General features: G+C 61.2%; 1 protein-coding gene across 3 annotated transcripts; it reads left to right on the top strand.

Moving 5' to 3' along the window:
• Positions 1-9,142: 9,142 nt before the first annotated feature.
• On the top strand, positions 9,143-15,623 carry SEMA3B (semaphorin 3B; the record flags this gene model as incomplete). Of its 3 annotated transcripts, none has more annotated exons than XM_079712833.1 (17): positions 9,143-9,266; positions 9,947-10,104; positions 10,265-10,327; positions 10,732-10,851; positions 10,931-11,024; positions 11,228-11,347; positions 12,283-12,428; positions 12,524-12,635; positions 12,738-12,807; positions 12,887-13,031; positions 13,391-13,610; positions 13,871-13,962; positions 14,039-14,080; positions 14,318-14,475; positions 14,572-14,627; positions 14,720-14,859; positions 15,222-15,623. In XM_079712833.1, the coding sequence occupies 17 exons, from the start codon at positions 9,158-9,160 to the stop codon at positions 15,621-15,623; spliced, it is 2,247 nt and encodes a 748-aa protein (XP_079568959.1). The 3 variants fall into 3 exon arrangements, with proteins under 3 accessions (XP_079568959.1, XP_079568961.1, XP_079568960.1); XM_079712835.1 differs by having other exon boundaries at positions 9,158-9,266; positions 12,890-13,031; XM_079712834.1 differs by having other exon boundaries at positions 9,158-9,266; positions 12,720-12,807.
• Between the last annotated feature and the right edge of the window lie 288 nt (positions 15,624-15,911).

The following is a 15,911-nucleotide window of genomic DNA, read 5'->3' as shown; positions in this document are numbered from 1 at the left end:
CTCAGGCCCAGTACTCATCACTTTCGTTTTCCCCCTTGGACTAGTCATCTTACGAGTTGGGGCCTCTATGTCTCCCCCTCTTCCCTCAGCACCTCTGCAGTCTTGGGTCTGGGGCAGCCTTCTGGAACAGTGGGGCAGATTTCTTAAGGAGCTCTTCTCCTAGGGGATTCTTCCACATTGGGAGCAGGAGGAGTGTCCAATGAGTCTAGTGCGGAAGGAAATGTGACTTCTGACCTCCCAGGCCCAGGGCCCAGGGACAGTGTGCGTTGCTGAGGCCACACAGCCAGGTGGGCTGCAGCCCCCTGCGCACCCTCCCTTCTTCCTCTCTGAGACATTGCCCAGAGCCCTGCCCAGAACTGAGGCCCCCTGGGCTTGACTAAACAGAAAGTTCAGGACAGCAGGGGCCTTGAGACATGTTCAGAAAGGTCTCTGACCCAGAGGTCCCCCTCCAAACCTGAGGAGGGTAGGGACAGGCAGGTGGCTACACTTCAGTGTGACTGTAGCCACTGGCAGGGCAGCTGGATAGCTGCAGGGCTATGGCTACGTTGGGACCAGGGCTCTCAGAGTGCAGAGCCTTCCATGAGGCTATGGGAAGTGCTCGTGCATTGCTGGAGGAGGGAGCAGCAGATGACAGGGCCGGGGTGCCTGTGGGGTGAGCCCCTAGCTCCAGGCAAGGCACTTGGACCTAGGGGTCTGCAGCCCTCTGAGCCTGTGGGAAGGGCTCGGTAAAAGGCCCTCCTCTGCTGGGCGGGGCTCCCAGGAGAGCTCTTCCGCCTTCGGCCGCCAGAGGGCGCAGCAGCCCGTGCTGGGCCCCGCCAGGCCGGTCGCGGAGGCTGACGTCATCGGGTCCTGCGGAGGCCGCCGGGCACAAAGGCAGCTTTGTGGGGCGGCGGCGGCTCCGCGCCCTCGGCGGGACAAAGCGGCCTGGGCCGGGGTCGGCGCCGCGGAGGCGGTGAGGGCGGGGCGGGGTGGGGTGGGGCGGGGCGGGTGGGAGGGTAGGGCAGGGGACCTGGGACCCCGCCTCTGCACACCTGCCAGTCTCCCCTCGGCCTCGGGGCCCCGAGTCCTGGCGAGAGATGAGAGGCTGTGGCCGCCCCCTCGGAAGGAGTTCAACGGTCCCCACCCCCTGTCCCCGCCCCAGCCCCTCGGGCCTTTCCTGCTACCCCTGCCACTGAGGGCTGAGGATCGCCGACTGACGAGGAGAACAGAATCCCACGCCCAAGCCAGGATCCCTTCCTGCCCTCAGCGGTCAGCGCTGGATCCCGCTGAACCCCAGATGGGCGTGCGGGGTGGGGGGCTCCGGTGCCCTGATATCCGCCCAGCAGGAAGTGGGAGACAGAGATGATTCCTTCCTTCCGTCCTGAGGGAGAACCCTGCACAGAGGGACCATTGAGGAGCTGGCATTGTCTGCCTGATGAACCCAGCGTCTCCCTCCCTGAGTGGGCCACGCAGGATTCTGGCCAGGATCCCCTTGTACCCGGCTTGGCAGTGGGTCTGGGTGGGTTCCTGGCAAGCAGTACTTCCCTGGGTGCAGACAGCTAGGCCCCCACCTGCCCTTGGCCTTCCTACCCCTGCTCTGATTTTGAGAGCATAAGGCTACATTGTCCCAGCACTGGCGGGGGCGGCCTCTCAATTCATCTTTTGTCTGTCTTGGTTGGGAAATTCCCAGCCGTGGGGGCCGGTAGGCAGGGGAGTGCATCCCAGGTGTCCTGCACCCCAACAGGAGGGACTCCATGAAGTTGACACCTGGGGATCCCCCCATTGCCTAGAACTGTTCAGGGCTGTACCTCAGCCATCCTGCATCCCTGGGTGAGGAAAGCCAGAGATTCAGTGCTCCTTGGCTGTGTGTCCCCCAGCATTCTCCCAGCCTAAGAAGGCCCATCTTCCTGACCCCACCCATGGGTAGCTGCATCTATGAGGCTCAGGACCCTTAGGCAGAGCCAGGCAAAGGACCCAGGCTCCTGCTCCCAGACCAAGCTGTGGATCCCAGTTTGAGGTAGGCTGTCTCCAGCCAGTGGGGACCACCACAAGGCTGATCCATCTCCCAGAGGGACCACCCCACTCCAAATAGTTGCTCAGGCTACTGATGTGGTAGCAGCCTCACTATTTTTAACCCATTTGGGAGGGTGGGGTGGGTGGGGAAACGGCTGGGAAGAGAGAAAAAGACAAGCTCTGAGAGAGAGTTCTGAAGAGGGAAGGATGTAGGGAGACCCCGTGGGAGAAGCCAGTCCTGGCCTGCAGCCACTTTCCAGCTCCCCTGGGCCAGACCTCCCACCCCCAGCAGGTGGGTGGAGGCCCCGATGCCAGGTGCAGAAAGGGGAGGGGGCCCCATTAGGACTGGAGCCTCTGAGGCTGCAGGAGATTCCAAGACCTAGAATAACCCCTTACCATGTTTCAGGGCAGCCCCATAGCTCCTCCTGAGGTCAGGAAATCCTCCCACTTCCCTCAGAGCCCCTCAGAATCATCCCCCCCCCACCCCAGAGTGCCAAGCCAGCCATGAAGGCTGGTGAATACAAGTCCTGACTCCAGCCACCTGGCCTGTGGCATGGCCAGCCAGGTCCTACTTGCCTTGGGAGTCAGGGATGGGACTGCAGCTTCTCTTGGCTGAGGTCTGGGTCCAGGCCCACTCCCAAACCACTGACCCCAATCCTTGGGTCTGTTGCCCTCTAGGGGACCTCATCCGTGCCATGAGGCTGTGCATTCCCCCAAGTCTGTCCCCCGCCGCCTTTTAAAAAAATTAATTAATTTTATTTATTTATTTTTGGCTGCATTGGGTCTTAGTTGCTGTGTGTGGGCTTCTCATTGCGGTGGCTTCTCTTGTTGCGGAGCATGGGTTCTAGGCACGCGGGCTTCCGTAGTTGTGGTGCGCGGGCTCTAGAGCGCAGGCTCCGTAGCTGTGGCACACAGGCTTAGTTGTTCTATGGCATGTGGGATCTTCCCGGACCAGGGCTCAAACCTGTGTCCGCTGCATTTGCAGGCGGATTCTTAACCACTGCACCACCAGGGAAGCGCCCCCGCCAAGTCCCCCTTGAACCCCCAAAGTGGAAGCCAGCTCCCAGCACACCCCCAAGGAGAGCCTCAAGCCAGCTGAGGTATGCGTGCAGCTGTGTGACCCCAAGTATGTCCATGCCTGCCAGCCAATCAGCTCCTCAGTTAACCACAGAGCCACGGGCACTGGTATCCAAGGGGTCAGGGGTCAAGGCCATGGATCTCTTTCTTTTCCCTGCTTTGGTTTCCCCCTTACAGGAGACTTGACCTCACAGGTGATCTTATTTAGGAGAAAAATAGGTTTGACATTCTTTGGCATTTACTCTGTTTTCTGACCTCATTGTGGGTGGAGGGAGTCAAGGCCTGAGTGACTGAATCCTGAAGGGGCCTGAAGTCTCTCTTCTCCATCAACCCCCCATCCTCACCCAGGTTCAGCAGGCCCAGGAAGGTGGCAGGGCTTCCTGCGGGCACTGTATTCTCGCTTCCCTGTGCCTGGGGCCCCCAAGGGATGGTGGCTGCTGGGGAACCCAGAGCCCTGAAGAGAGGCTTGGACCTGGTGTTATAAGCACCTGGGGCTTCACAGAGAAAAGTGGGTAGTGGGTGATGAGGAAAAGTCCAGCAGGTGGCAAAAGGGCAGAGGGCACAGCCCAAGCTAAGTCCTAGCAAAGGAACAGCTGCCACCTCCCGGAGATGGGGTAGCTGGAGCGCTGGCAGGGTTAGCCAGGGCCGAGCCAGGGAGGGGTGTGTGAATGCCTGGCTAAGAGCCTGGGATGTCCCCGGGATTCAGCAAGTTCTCTGAGTGAGGAGCTGGGGAGGCAGGGTACTGCAGAGGGGAGGCACTGGGAGGAGGACTGGCAGAAGGACCACGGGGACCCTCAGGCTGGGTACCTGGGGAAGGGGTCAGGCTTCAAGCTGCAGGGAAAGGAGCTGGGGCCTTGTTCTATCTTAAAGGAGACAGAAGTCCTCCCTGAGTTGGGGGCTCTCTGGAGGGAGGAGGGTGTGGGCTTGGGCACTGCTGGGGGTGGATTGGAGATCTGTGGAGTAAGAAGACTGAGGAATCCCCAGTGGCTGGGGAGAGAAGGAGGTTCAGGTGGAGGGTCAGGGTGTTGTGCTGGGGGCTGGGCTTGTGGCGGGGTGGGGAGGGGGAGGGAAGGGGGCAGGAGGGGAGTCGAGCCTGGGAAAGGACCCCATGAAGCTGGGCTGGAAGAGGCAGCAGTGACTCCCTCGAGGCCTCCAGGCCTGCATGCCACAGGATGCCCAGCGCTGAGATGGCAACTGGAGTGCACACCTGTGTACCCCACAGTGTGCCAGACCTGCCCGGCCCACCATTTACAATGGCAGGGCAAGGGAGGAGAGTGATCTGAGAGGTTCAGTCTCCCCCTAGGGACACACAGCTGGTGAGCAGCAGTCAGGATTCAACCCCACCCCCTCTGGCTACTCGGGGGTGGATTCTTGGGGCGGGCTCTGGTCTGCCCTCCCAGAGCATCCCGAGCCCCCAGCCAGTACTCCTGGGAGTCTCTCCCCCTGACTAGTAAGGGAATGTAGCATTTATGTTAATGTATGTTAATGAGTACAGGGTGCCTCCGGAGTCTACTTTGCCACATTCCTGGCAACTCCTCCCCCCCTCCCCCAGGCAATGGAGAAGGAGGGGAGAGGGAGGCCCCACCCCCAGGCCCCTCTTCCCCCACCACCGTTGGGCAACGAAGAAAACAGAAGTGAGTGAAGAGCTGTGATGTGGCTGGTGGGGGGGGCTCCCCCATCGCGGAGGGGCTGACCTCAGCCAGGGAGGAATGTGCAGGAGGCGGAGGGCTGGGGCGGAGCGGGTGGGGGTAGGGCCCCAGCTAGAGGCCCAGGGTTCCGGGCGGCCCCTCCCTCAGCCCCTCCACCTCAGCTCTGACTTGGCCCTCAGAAGGGAGCAGGCAAGGAAGGAGGGGAGGAGCTCATCTTTCCAAAAAGGTGGGCTGGGGGTCCTCGGGGAGCCTGAAAACCAGGTGGGGGGTGGATGAGGGAAATGCCAGAAAGACCCTTCCCGGGAGATCCCCTGGAGTGGGTAGCAGATTGTGAGGGAAGTTAGGCCTCAGCTGGGCTTTCCAGGGCCCACTTTCCACCGCTTCCTTCCCCCCATGCCTAAGTCCTCAGGGTAGCACGTCCTAGTACCCACGTGACCGGAAGAGGGAAAGGTCGAGACTTTGGAGCCACCGGCCCTGATGGCTAAAGCAGGTGTGAGTGGGGAGCCAAGGCCCAACCCAGACCAGGCTGGGCACTGGGAGTGTTGGCTGTAGCCTTCCTCAAATGGATGTCTCACCCCAGCCCAGTCGCACCACCCAGAGTCCAGGCAGGGTGCAAGGGGCAGGCCCAGCTGGCGATGAGGGCTGGGGAGCCAGGTGCTGGGACTTGGCACAATCCACTTATTTCCAGAAGGAAAAACCAAGGCCTTGGCAGGCTGTGCCACTGATAGGCAGCACCAGAGACCCAAGCTGCCTCCCCTGGTTTGTTCCGTTCTGTCGAGACCCAGGCCCAGGCTGCATGATTCCAGAATCCTTGGGGACTTCCAGAGCCCAGTGTGACCCACAGCCAGTGACCCTGCCCCTAGAGGGCTGCCTCCATAAGTTTCCTACCCAGGGTCTGCATACACTGGGACCTGGGGCTGATGAGCAGAAAGGAGACCTTGTGGGGATGGGGACAACTTGAGATCCCACTCCTGGGGATCTCCCTTCCTGCTCCAGAGAGGGGGACACATCTGGAAGTGGGAAGGCAATGCCAAGGGCTCAGGTGGGCCAGGAACAGCCCATTCCCTTCGGCTGGGGGTTGAGTCCCAGGGTGTTGGACAGATGGTGGGGGGTCCTGGTCCCATTTTCCAGTATGGACACTGGGTTGGGGGTGGGGAGGAAACAGAGGCTGGGACCTGGGCCTGAAGAAATAAACGCAGTGGGGGCAAGTAGGGGGTACCGTGCAGTTGGATAGGGACCTCAAAGGCATTTGCTGATCTTGGCTGCTTGGGTGGAAAATTGTAAACAGCCAAAGAATTTTGTTTGCTTGCATGAGGCCAGGGGACGCTGCCCAGGTCCAAGGCAAAAGAGCCTGGGAGGAGGGAGAGGCCACATCCTGGAAGCCCAGGAGCTCAGGCAGGGGTATGCCACCCCCACTCCCCCTCCTGAAGGCCCCTGGTCCTCCCACTAACCCCCACCCTTCACCTGCCCACCAGCCAGCCAGGCTGGGCCAGAAACACCAGGCCTGAGGTTCAGGAAAGAGGGGCATGGCCCCACCCTGGATGGGCACAGACACTTCTACTCCAGGGACTTGGCAGGAGATGGGCAGCAGAACCATGCACACTTGAAGTGCCCACATGGCCTCCCTCACAGACCCCTGAGGAGCTGCTGATAGCCTTGGGGAGGATGTAGGAGGATGCATTTTGGGGGGATTGAGGGGTAGAAGCCCACCCTCAAGGCCTGGTATGTTCACCCAGGTGGACCTGAGGGCCCCTCTTGACCATTGTCAACATTCAACCCCTCCAAGGAAGTAGCCCTGGCAGTACAAACAGGGTGTGTCCACCAGACTCACCTTTAGGCCAAGACCCCAGACCCTTCCCAACTGAGGCACTGAGGTGTAGGAGCCCCATCCTATCCTTGAAGCCCCCTTGGGTACCTCACTCTGTGTTTGGTGGGGCAGTTCCTCCCACCTTCAACCTTGGAAGAAAGACTGGAGTTCATGGAGATGGCATAGAATGCCCCTCACCTCCCAGCAGAGACATGGGACCAAAGGTCATGACGGGTCTCTGGATGGTCCCATACCCTGCAGTGCAGAAGTGAGACTTGCCGCCTGCCTCCCTGCCCTGCCTGCCCCTCTGGCCCTCTTCTCCCGCCCCAGACTGGCTGTCATCAAAGCCACTGCCAGCCAGGTGGCAGAAGTACTAAGTGGCCCAAGCCCTAAGGAAGGACTGGGGCAGGGTCTTGGGGGCCCATCAAACCTCCACTTGAGAACGCCCTCTCCGACCTCTGACCCTGACCGGCCCTTCCCAGCTGGCTCCTGGGGACTGAGGTGGCAGCTGAGCCCCTCATTACCCACCTCCAGCTCCCCAGCTATGGAGGGACAAGTGAAGAAACGAGTCCCTGGGGGTGCCCCGTCTGACCAATCCCTCTGCCAGAGCTGCCTGGGGCTAGGGGGGTCTCAATTGCTTCTTCCTTATTTGCCTTGACTGCCGGCCCCACTTCCAGGACCGCTGCGTGGGGCATCCTGTTGCTCTGAAGCCCTACGGGGGAGGGGTCGGCCCTTACCCGCCCCTCCCTTGTGCCCGCTCCGCTCTGGCCACCAACTCCAGCCGGTCCGGCTGCCTGCCCAGTCACCCGATCCGCCCCGTAAACTTGACGGCGGGGCGCGGCTGGCTTGGTGGGGGCGGGGGCTTCTCCTTAAAGGGGCCGTCAGAGGGTGCCCTGGGGCCCCTCGGCTTCTCCCCTTCTGCAGGGTGAGAAGGGGCCAGGGTGAGGAGCCGCTGATGCCGGAGCTCTCGGTGGAGTGTGGGAAGGCAACCTGGTGTTTTGTGACGTCGCAGACCTCACGGGCCTAGAAGAGGCAGCGGCAAGTGTCAGTGGAAGGAAGGAGGGAGGTGGGAGTCCTAGGGTGGGAGGGGTCTGGAAGCGGCAGAGCTAGGCGGGGGTTTGGGGAGAGCAGTCTGGAACGTGCCCCGGCGGCTGTGCCCCTTGCTTCAATGCGCCCCAGGACCTAGCCCCACGCCAGGGCTACTGTGCCCAGCACCTGCCCAGCCAACTTCTGGGAAGGAGGGTGGGCATTGCAGCCAGAGCCTGGCCCCATCTGAGAGGTCCAGGGAAGGGCTCTGGCTCAGAGAAGTGGAGGGTCTCAAAGACGGGGAAACCCTGAGGGCGAAGACGGGATGGAGAAGCTCAGGGAGTCTCTGGAGGCTGGAGAGGGAAGGGCAGCTCACCCGAGCTGGGGGGTGAGAATCTGCTTCAGGCCCTTGGCTCTCCCCACTTGATTCCTCTTGGGTCTGAAGTCTGAGCTCACAGAATTTCTGTGTGTGACCAGCCCCTCCCACCCTCTGGGGTGGGGAGAGAGAGGTCAAGCAAAAAGCTGGGGCTGCTGGATCCAAGTGGGAGCAGCTCCCAAATCAGAAACTGAGGTGTCTGCCCAGCCCTGGGTCTCCCGGCTGCACTTCTCCCTGAGAAGTGGGTTTCCGGAGTGTCTCAGAGTTGAAGGCAGTGATTGACGCTGCAGTTATAATTTGCTCACCTGCATGTCCAGAGAGACTCATACACTTGTGCACAAACACATACACACATGTGCAACACAAACACATATGTACTTACAAAGTGTACACACCCCCAGACATGTACACACTGTGTAGACATGCATACAATGCCGTGTGTGCACACATGCATGCCACACCTACGTGTGTAATACAACACACATGCCACATGGTTTCACATAGATATGTACACATAAGCCTGCATACACACTACACACACACATACACACTGCAAAATACAGATACACAAAGGGATCCATAGAAGCACATTCACACTCACAGACGCCCACACCATTGGCTCCAGCTCCAAATGTGCTTCTGTTCCTCTGTGGGCCCGTGGGTGCACAGCTACCTCCAGAGGCCTGACCCCCCTCCTGTTACCGTCACGCCCATGACTGTCTTGTTTTGCTCATTGCACTTGGCACCACCGCAATGACTGCACCAACCTGAGTCCTCGTTGGTACTCTGCCCCCTCCTGCAGGAGGACCTTGTCTGTGTGCCCCACTGCCCCCAGCCCCAGTCCCAGGCTGGCATGGCGTAGGCATGCAGAGTTTGTGAATTAATGCCTGTGAGTGTGTGTACAGGAGGGCGGGTTACTGGGGAGGGTGACGTGGTGGGGCAGGCGCCTGCCAGTATGGGGTTGACCCCGATGGTGTGCCCAGCGTGGGTGTGTCTGTGATTGTGGCCAGGCAGGGCACCCTCCAAGGGAGAGGAGGGCTTGCAAGTGGAATGCGACCCCCCAGCCTCTTTCCCCTAGGGGCTGTAATCTGATCCCTGGGGACTCCCCCCAGCCTCCCTCCCTCGCTCTCGCTGCAGCTCCTTCTCTTCCAGATCCCGGGGCAGAGTCCAGGGTGGCTCAAGGCTCCTCCACACACGCCCGCTGAACCCTGAGCTCCCTGAGCTGCAGGGATGGGGCGGGCTGAGGCCGCCGCCATGATCCCAGGCCTGGCTCTGCTCTGGGTGGCAGTGCTGGGGGGTGCTGCCCCCAGCACGCCACGCCTTCGCCTCTCCTTCCAAGGTAGGTGCACCTGGCAGGCGGGAGGGCCCACCTCAGGGTGGGCAGGAAAGGGGCCCAGTGTGGGTAGGGGGCATTGTGTTTGCTGTTGCACTGTGTGTGTGCCACCGGCTGGGTTGGACTGGGGGCACGCTCAGGTCATCTCCAATTAACCCTTTCCTGGCCTCAGTCCCCAAGCTCTCTGCCCACATTCTCCTCATGCTTTCCCAGGAAGCATGGCAACAGATCCTGCCTCTGTTCCATCCCCTGCTCCCAGGGAAGTTGAGGTGTGGGGACCATTAGAGCCCCCTTCCCACACCCGCTACACAGGGTGGTTACTAGGCAGTGGCATCATACTGAACCTAGGCTGGTGGCAGAGAACCCTCAGCCTGACTTTGGGGTTGGGGTTCTGGCTGTCCCAACATGCAGGCCTACCCCAGAGCCCTTGCCTCCCTGTGTGCTCGCCTGGAGACACTACTTGTCTGAGGTTGCCCTAGAAGCTCCATCTGCTTCCCCCATGGGGGCAGGGTTGGGCTGCACTGCCCACCCTGGAAGCTCTGCCCCTGGGTGGGCCTGTCCCCCTGAGTGTAAACTCACACGCGTGTAAATTCACATGTGTGTGGGCCAGGTCACATGTACAACCTTGGCCTGGGAGAAGCTTCTAGCATGACTGGTGAATCCTCAGTGGTGTCCCCACCCCACAGAGCTCCAGGCCCAGCACGGTCTCCGGACCTTCAGGCTGGAGAGGACCTGCTGCTACGAAGCTTTGCTGCTGGATGAGGAGCGTGGGCGCCTGTTTGTGGGCGCCGAGAACCATGTGGCCTCCCTCAGCCTGGACAACATTAGCAAGCGGGCCAAGAAGGTGCCAGGGACCCCCAGCCTCAGCACTGCCCCGGGAAAGAGCCCCGGGACCCCACTCCAGGCTTCCTGGAGGATGGGCCCCCTGAGTGGACGACACCCTCAGCATTGAGAACATCCTGGATTCCCTGACCTGTGTTCTCCCTCCCCCACCCTCCCCATAGCTGGCCTGGCCGGCCCCTGTGGAATGGCGAGAGGAGTGCAACTGGGCAGGGAAGGACATTGGCGTGAGTGTTGGCTGCCTGGCTGGGAGTGGGGAGGGTCAGCCCCTCACTCTAGAGATGGGCAGTGCTAAAACAGAGGCCTGCCTGTTCTGGCTATGATGGGGGCAGGAGGGTTGAGGTGGCTGAAGTCCAGAGGTAGTGAGTCAGGGTGGGGGCTATGTGATTCTTCTTGGAGGCCTCTGCGTCATGGGGGGCAATGCAGACATGCTTCCCAATGAACCCATTCTGGTGAGAGGTGAGCCGGGCTGGTCACCAAGGGCACCTGAGTCCCTAGAGCCCATGTTAGTACTTGCCTGGGCTAATGCAGAAAAGAAGGGGTGGGAGTGCCACTGGTGAGCTGGGAGCCCTTAAGGCCACCTCCCTGGGGGAGGCCTCATTGTTCCTGCCCCTGCCCGCGTGCACGCTAGACTGAGTGCATGAACTTCGTGAAGTTGCTGCATGCCTACAACCGCACCCACTTGCTGGCCTGTGGCACAGGGGCCTTCCACCCAACCTGTGCATTTGTGGAGGTGGGCCAGCGGCTGGAGGTAAGGCCAGGTCTGGTCAGGGAGGGAGGTTGGGAGGGTAAGGAAGGGCCTACAGTAACAACTCCCCCCTGCCTCCCAGGAGCCCATGCTCCGGCTGGACCTTCGAAGGCTAGAGGATGGCAAGGGCAAGAGTCCTTATGACCCCAGGCATCGGGCTGCCTCCGTGCTGGTGGGTGAGTCCAAAGGCTGGGGCCCCAAGAGAGCTCCTGGAGCCCCTCAGAGACTCTAGCATCTCACAAAGTCCCAAGACCCTCCCTAGAGCCCCAGGGATCCCCCATAGCCTCACTGACTCCCCAAGAGCCCCCAGAGCTCCATAGTGCCCCCAACCCACCACAAGAGCCTTTGGTTTCACTAAGCAGCCTTGCCATGTCTACAGGGGAAGAGTTGTACTCGGGAGTAGCCGCAGACCTCATGGGCCGGGACTTTACCATCTTCCGCAGCTTGGGTCAGCGTCCAAGTCTCCGAACGGAACCACACGATTCCCGCTGGCTCAACGGTGAAAGACTGGTGGGACTGTTGGGAGGGGGCCCTCATCTCCAACAGAGCAGGTGCTGAGTAAGGCCCATAAAGGGAGTGAGCAGTGAGTGCTCACCAGGTAGCTACCCTGGGTCAAGCCCTGCACTAGGCACTGGGTCGCAGGGTGGACAAGATAGGTGTGGCCCATGCCCTCTTTGAGTTCACAGACCTCAGAACGAATACACAATAAGATCAGTTCCAATGGCCAGGAGATATAATGAGAGAATGGAGAGGAAGGGAAAAGGAGACTAAGCAGCAGTGGTGGTGGTGGGAGGGTTGGGGAAAGGAAGCCACCCTGCTGAGAAAAGGTATGCGCTAATGCCCAAAACACAGCAGGATTGCGGGAAGAGCATAAGAGCATTCCAAGCAGAGGGAATAATTAGTGCAAATACGCTGGGGGCAGGAACAAGCCAAGGAACCGACTCATGGAGGGAGCAATGATAAGGGGTCTGGACTGTCAGCACAGGGCAGGGCCAGGGTAGATTATTCCCAGAGTGATGAGACCCAGCAGAGTATTTGAAGCAGGAGTGGGGGCATCTACTTCCTGCTAGAGAGGAAGATTCATAAGTGAAGGTAAAACCAGATATCCCATATCCCTCCTTTTTTGGCCCACTGGCATAGAGAACTGCCAGGGGAGAGGCGAGAGGCCCACCACTGGCCAGGGTCCGCCTGCCTGTGGGCCCAGGTAGCCATGGTCTCTGCTGCCCTCTCGTGGTTTCTTCTTGACTCGCAGGCCGTCTTCCTTTCGATTGTGTCCTCCGGGAGCACCATCTGAACTTGGTCCCAGAGGCTGGGTGGTCAGCTGCTGCCCTGAGGGCTTCTGCCAGCACGAAAGAAAGGGGAGGCAGTGCCTGGGCCTCCTAGCAGGGGGCAGGGCCAGGACCTTGCTGACCCCACGCCTCCTGCTGTGGTCAGAGCCCAAGTTCGTCAAGGTCTTTTGGATCCCTGAGAGTGAGAACCCAGACGACGACAAGATCTACTTCTTCTTCCGTGAGTCGGCAGTGGAGGCCACCCCGGCCCTGGGACGCCTGTCTGTGTCCCGCGTTGGCCAGATCTGCAGGGTGAGGAGTCCCTGGGCCACATTCGGTGATCCTGCCACCGCCCCTTTGCCTGTCTGTCGGGGCCTCGCCCTCATCCCCTCCTACTGACCCCGCAGAACGACGTGGGTGGCCAGCGCAGCCTGGTCAACAAGTGGACTACGTTCCTGAAGGCGCGGCTGGTGTGCTCAGTGCCCGGTGCTGAGGGCGATACGAACTTTGACCAGCTCCGTAAGTGCCAGGAGTGGAGGATGGGGTGTGGGGAGGGGACGCAGGGTCGCAGACCCTGAGCCTGGCTGTGCACCCTCCCCCAAGTTGGTCCCTTCCCTGCAGAGGACGTGTTCCTGCTGTCCTCGCGGGATCGCTGGACCCCGCTGCTCTATGCTGTCTTCTCCACGACCAGGTGAGGTGTGGGAGGTAGTGGGGCAAGGCTGCCTAGGCCCCACTTGAGCCCCTTACTACACTTACATCTTCACCTGCAGCAGCATCTTCCAGGGCTCCGCAGTGTGCGTGTACAGCATGAATGATGTGCGCCGGGCCTTCCTGGGACCCTTTGCACACAAGGAGGGGCCCGTGCACCAGTGGGTGTCCTACCAGGGCCGTGTCCCCTACCCCCGACCTGGCATGGTGCGTAGCCCAGGGACTCCCACCACAACCCACTTAAAGCTTCAGGGGTGGAGAACTTGGCCTGGGGTTTTCTTGGTGAATGTTGTGTCTTCTTTTTTTTTTATGGGTGGGAAAACATCATCTTCATTAGACAGGGCTCCTCAGGGGAAGGCCATGTTTCCCCCTCAGACCCCCAAAGGCAAGGCTGGAGTTCCTCTCTCAGATTCCCAGGGCAGGGCTCTGTCCAACACCCGCCCCCTGTGCGTGCGCGCACACACACACACTCACACACGCTCCAGGTTCCGGGAGGTGTCCTGTGGAGGGCTGCCCACCAGGCCTTCATATCTACATCCTTGTCATGCCTCCTTCCCACCCCCCAGTGCCCCAGCAAGACCTTTGGCACCTTCAGTTCCACCAAGGACTTTCCTGATGATGTCATCCAGTTTGCCCGGAACCACCCCCTCATGTACAATTCGGTCCTGCCCATGGGCGGGCGCCCCCTCTTCCAACAAGTGGGTGCCGGGTACACCTTCACCCAGATCACTGCGGACCGTGTAGCAGCTATTGACGGATACTACGACGTCCTCTTCATTGGCACAGGTCAGGGTCCTGCCATGACCACCCACAAGACCCAGCCCAGGCTCTTTGGCCTGTTAGTGGAAGCTCCCCCTGTTCAGTCCCATCTCCATATTTTTCCGGGGGCTATGCCCCCATCTCCTCCTGCATGCTGCTCTGATTGCTCCAACCCACATTCGACACCATCCCAACCATGCAGAGGGTGGAGGCCTCAGAGGTGAGGAGACCCCTGGCCCTGGCTGTCAGGGAACACAAGGAGTCACTCACCCTTCTCATCCCTGCAGATGCTGGCACCGTGCTGAAGGTGATCTCCGTCCCCAAGGGTGGCCGGCCTAATGCTGAGGGGCTGCTCCTGGAGGAGCTGCACATGTTTGAGGTGAGGCCTAGCTCCCATTGCCTGGGGTACCCCCACCCCGCGGAGCCCTGATCCCAGCACCCCTCCTCCCTCTCAGGACTCAGCTGCTGTCACCAGCATGCAAATCTCCTCCAAGAGGGTAAGTGACCAGAAGGCTTGCGGGTGGAATGGACCCAGCCTGTTCCCAGGTGCCCCCACCCCCATTCTTCTCTTGGTACTTACAAGCCCCGGTTTCGAGTACAGGCTCTGCCCTCACTAGACTGTGGGACCTGAGACCTCAGTGTTCCCTTTTGTCAAATGGGGGAAGGGATCCCTGACCTATGGGAGGCGGGCACGGGGCCAGCCTCCGTCAGCTTGGAGCCCCTTGTACCCCTAGCACCAACTGTACGTAGCCTCTCGGAGCGGGGTGGCCCAGATCCCGTTGCACCGCTGCGCTGCCCACGGCCGCGCCTGTGCTGAATGCTGTCTGGCACGTGACCCTTACTGCGCCTGGGATGGGGCCGCGTGCACGCGCTTCCAGCCCAGTGCCAAGAGGTGGGTAGGATAAGGGGCGGGCTGCCTGGAGGGAGTCTTTATCCGCCCCTGCCTAAAAGAAGGGCTCACGGAGTCTCTAATGTCCCCTCTCCCCAGGAGGTTCCGACGGCAGGATGTAAGGAACGGCGACCCCAGCACACTGTGCACCGGGGGTGAGTGTCCCAGCTGCTCCCACCCGCCAGCCCTTAAAGACTGCCCCACCCTGCCCTGCCTTGTCTGAATCAGACATTCCCTTTGCCCCCAGACTCATCCCATCCTGCGCTGCTGGAGCGGAAGGTGTTCGGTGTGGAGGGAGGTAGCGCCTTCCTGGAGTGTGAGCCCCGCTCGCTGCAGGCGCGCGTGGAGTGGACCTTCCAGCGCGCGGGGGAGACGGCCTACATTCAGGTGAGCCTCCCCCCACTCCCCTCCCAACCAGGCCCTTGTTCCGACTCCTACGTCTAGGAAGTGCCCGCCCTGATTAATGAGACCCTTGGCCTGCTCCGCACATCTAGATGCTATCCAGCTCCGCCCAGTGAGTCTCCGCCCAACCAGACCCCTAACGCCCAGTTTGGCCCCTTGCCTGCACTGCGCATCCTGGTGAGGCCCCATTCCTCTAACTAGGCTCCTGACGCCCGCGCCACAGCCCAGTTCGAAGGAAGCCCCGCCCTTGCCCCGCCCGCCGGGGGCGGGTCTCTGACTCGCCCCCACGTTCAGGCGAGCCCCGCCCTGTTCCCTAAAGTCCCGCCTCACGCTGATCCGGCCTACAGGTGCCCGCAGAGGAGCGAGCCGAACGCACGATGCGGGGCCTGCTGCTTCGCTGGTTGCGGCGTGGGGACTCAGGCGTGTACCTGTGCGCAGCCGTGGAGCAGGGCTTTTCGCAGCCAATGCGTCGCCTGGCCCTGCACGTGCTGAGTGCTGCGCAGGCTGAAAGGCTGGCCCGGACCGAGGAGGCTGCGCCCGTCGCGCCGCCGGGCCCCAAGCTCTGGTACCGGGACTTCCTGCAGCTGGTGGAGCCGGGCGGCGGTGGTACGAACTCCCTGCGAATGTGTCGTCCGCAGCCCGCGCCGCGCCCACCGCCTCCCGAGTCGCGGAGGAAGGGCCGCAACCGGAGGACACACGCCCCAGAACCGCGTGCTGAGCGGGGGCCGCGCAGCGCAGCGCACTGGTGACTCGGCCGTCCCCACGCTGGGGACTGGGGAGGTGGCAGCAGCAGGGAGAGGGGGCGGTCAGACCCTGGGAAGCAGCTAGGGCCCCGGCACACAGCGGTTCCTGGTGGAGGGAAGACACCGACCCGACAGGCCCTGGCCAACAGGCAGCCATGCCGGCTTATTTATTAACAGAGAATAATCGTTGAATGCACCCCCGATAGGGGCGGCCCAGGCTGCGCACAGGGTCCAGCTGGTCAGGAGGAGACAGAGAAGCAGGGTCCCCGAGCAACGACCTGGGTGGGGGAGGTG

Source organism: Hyperoodon ampullatus (assembly GCF_949752795.1).
Source record: "Hyperoodon ampullatus genome assembly, chromosome: 10".
Lineage (NCBI taxonomy): Eukaryota > Metazoa > Chordata > Mammalia > Artiodactyla > Ziphiidae > Hyperoodon > Hyperoodon ampullatus.
The sequence above is the reverse complement of the archived record's forward strand: the minus strand, read 5'-3'. Positions and strand labels throughout refer to the sequence as shown.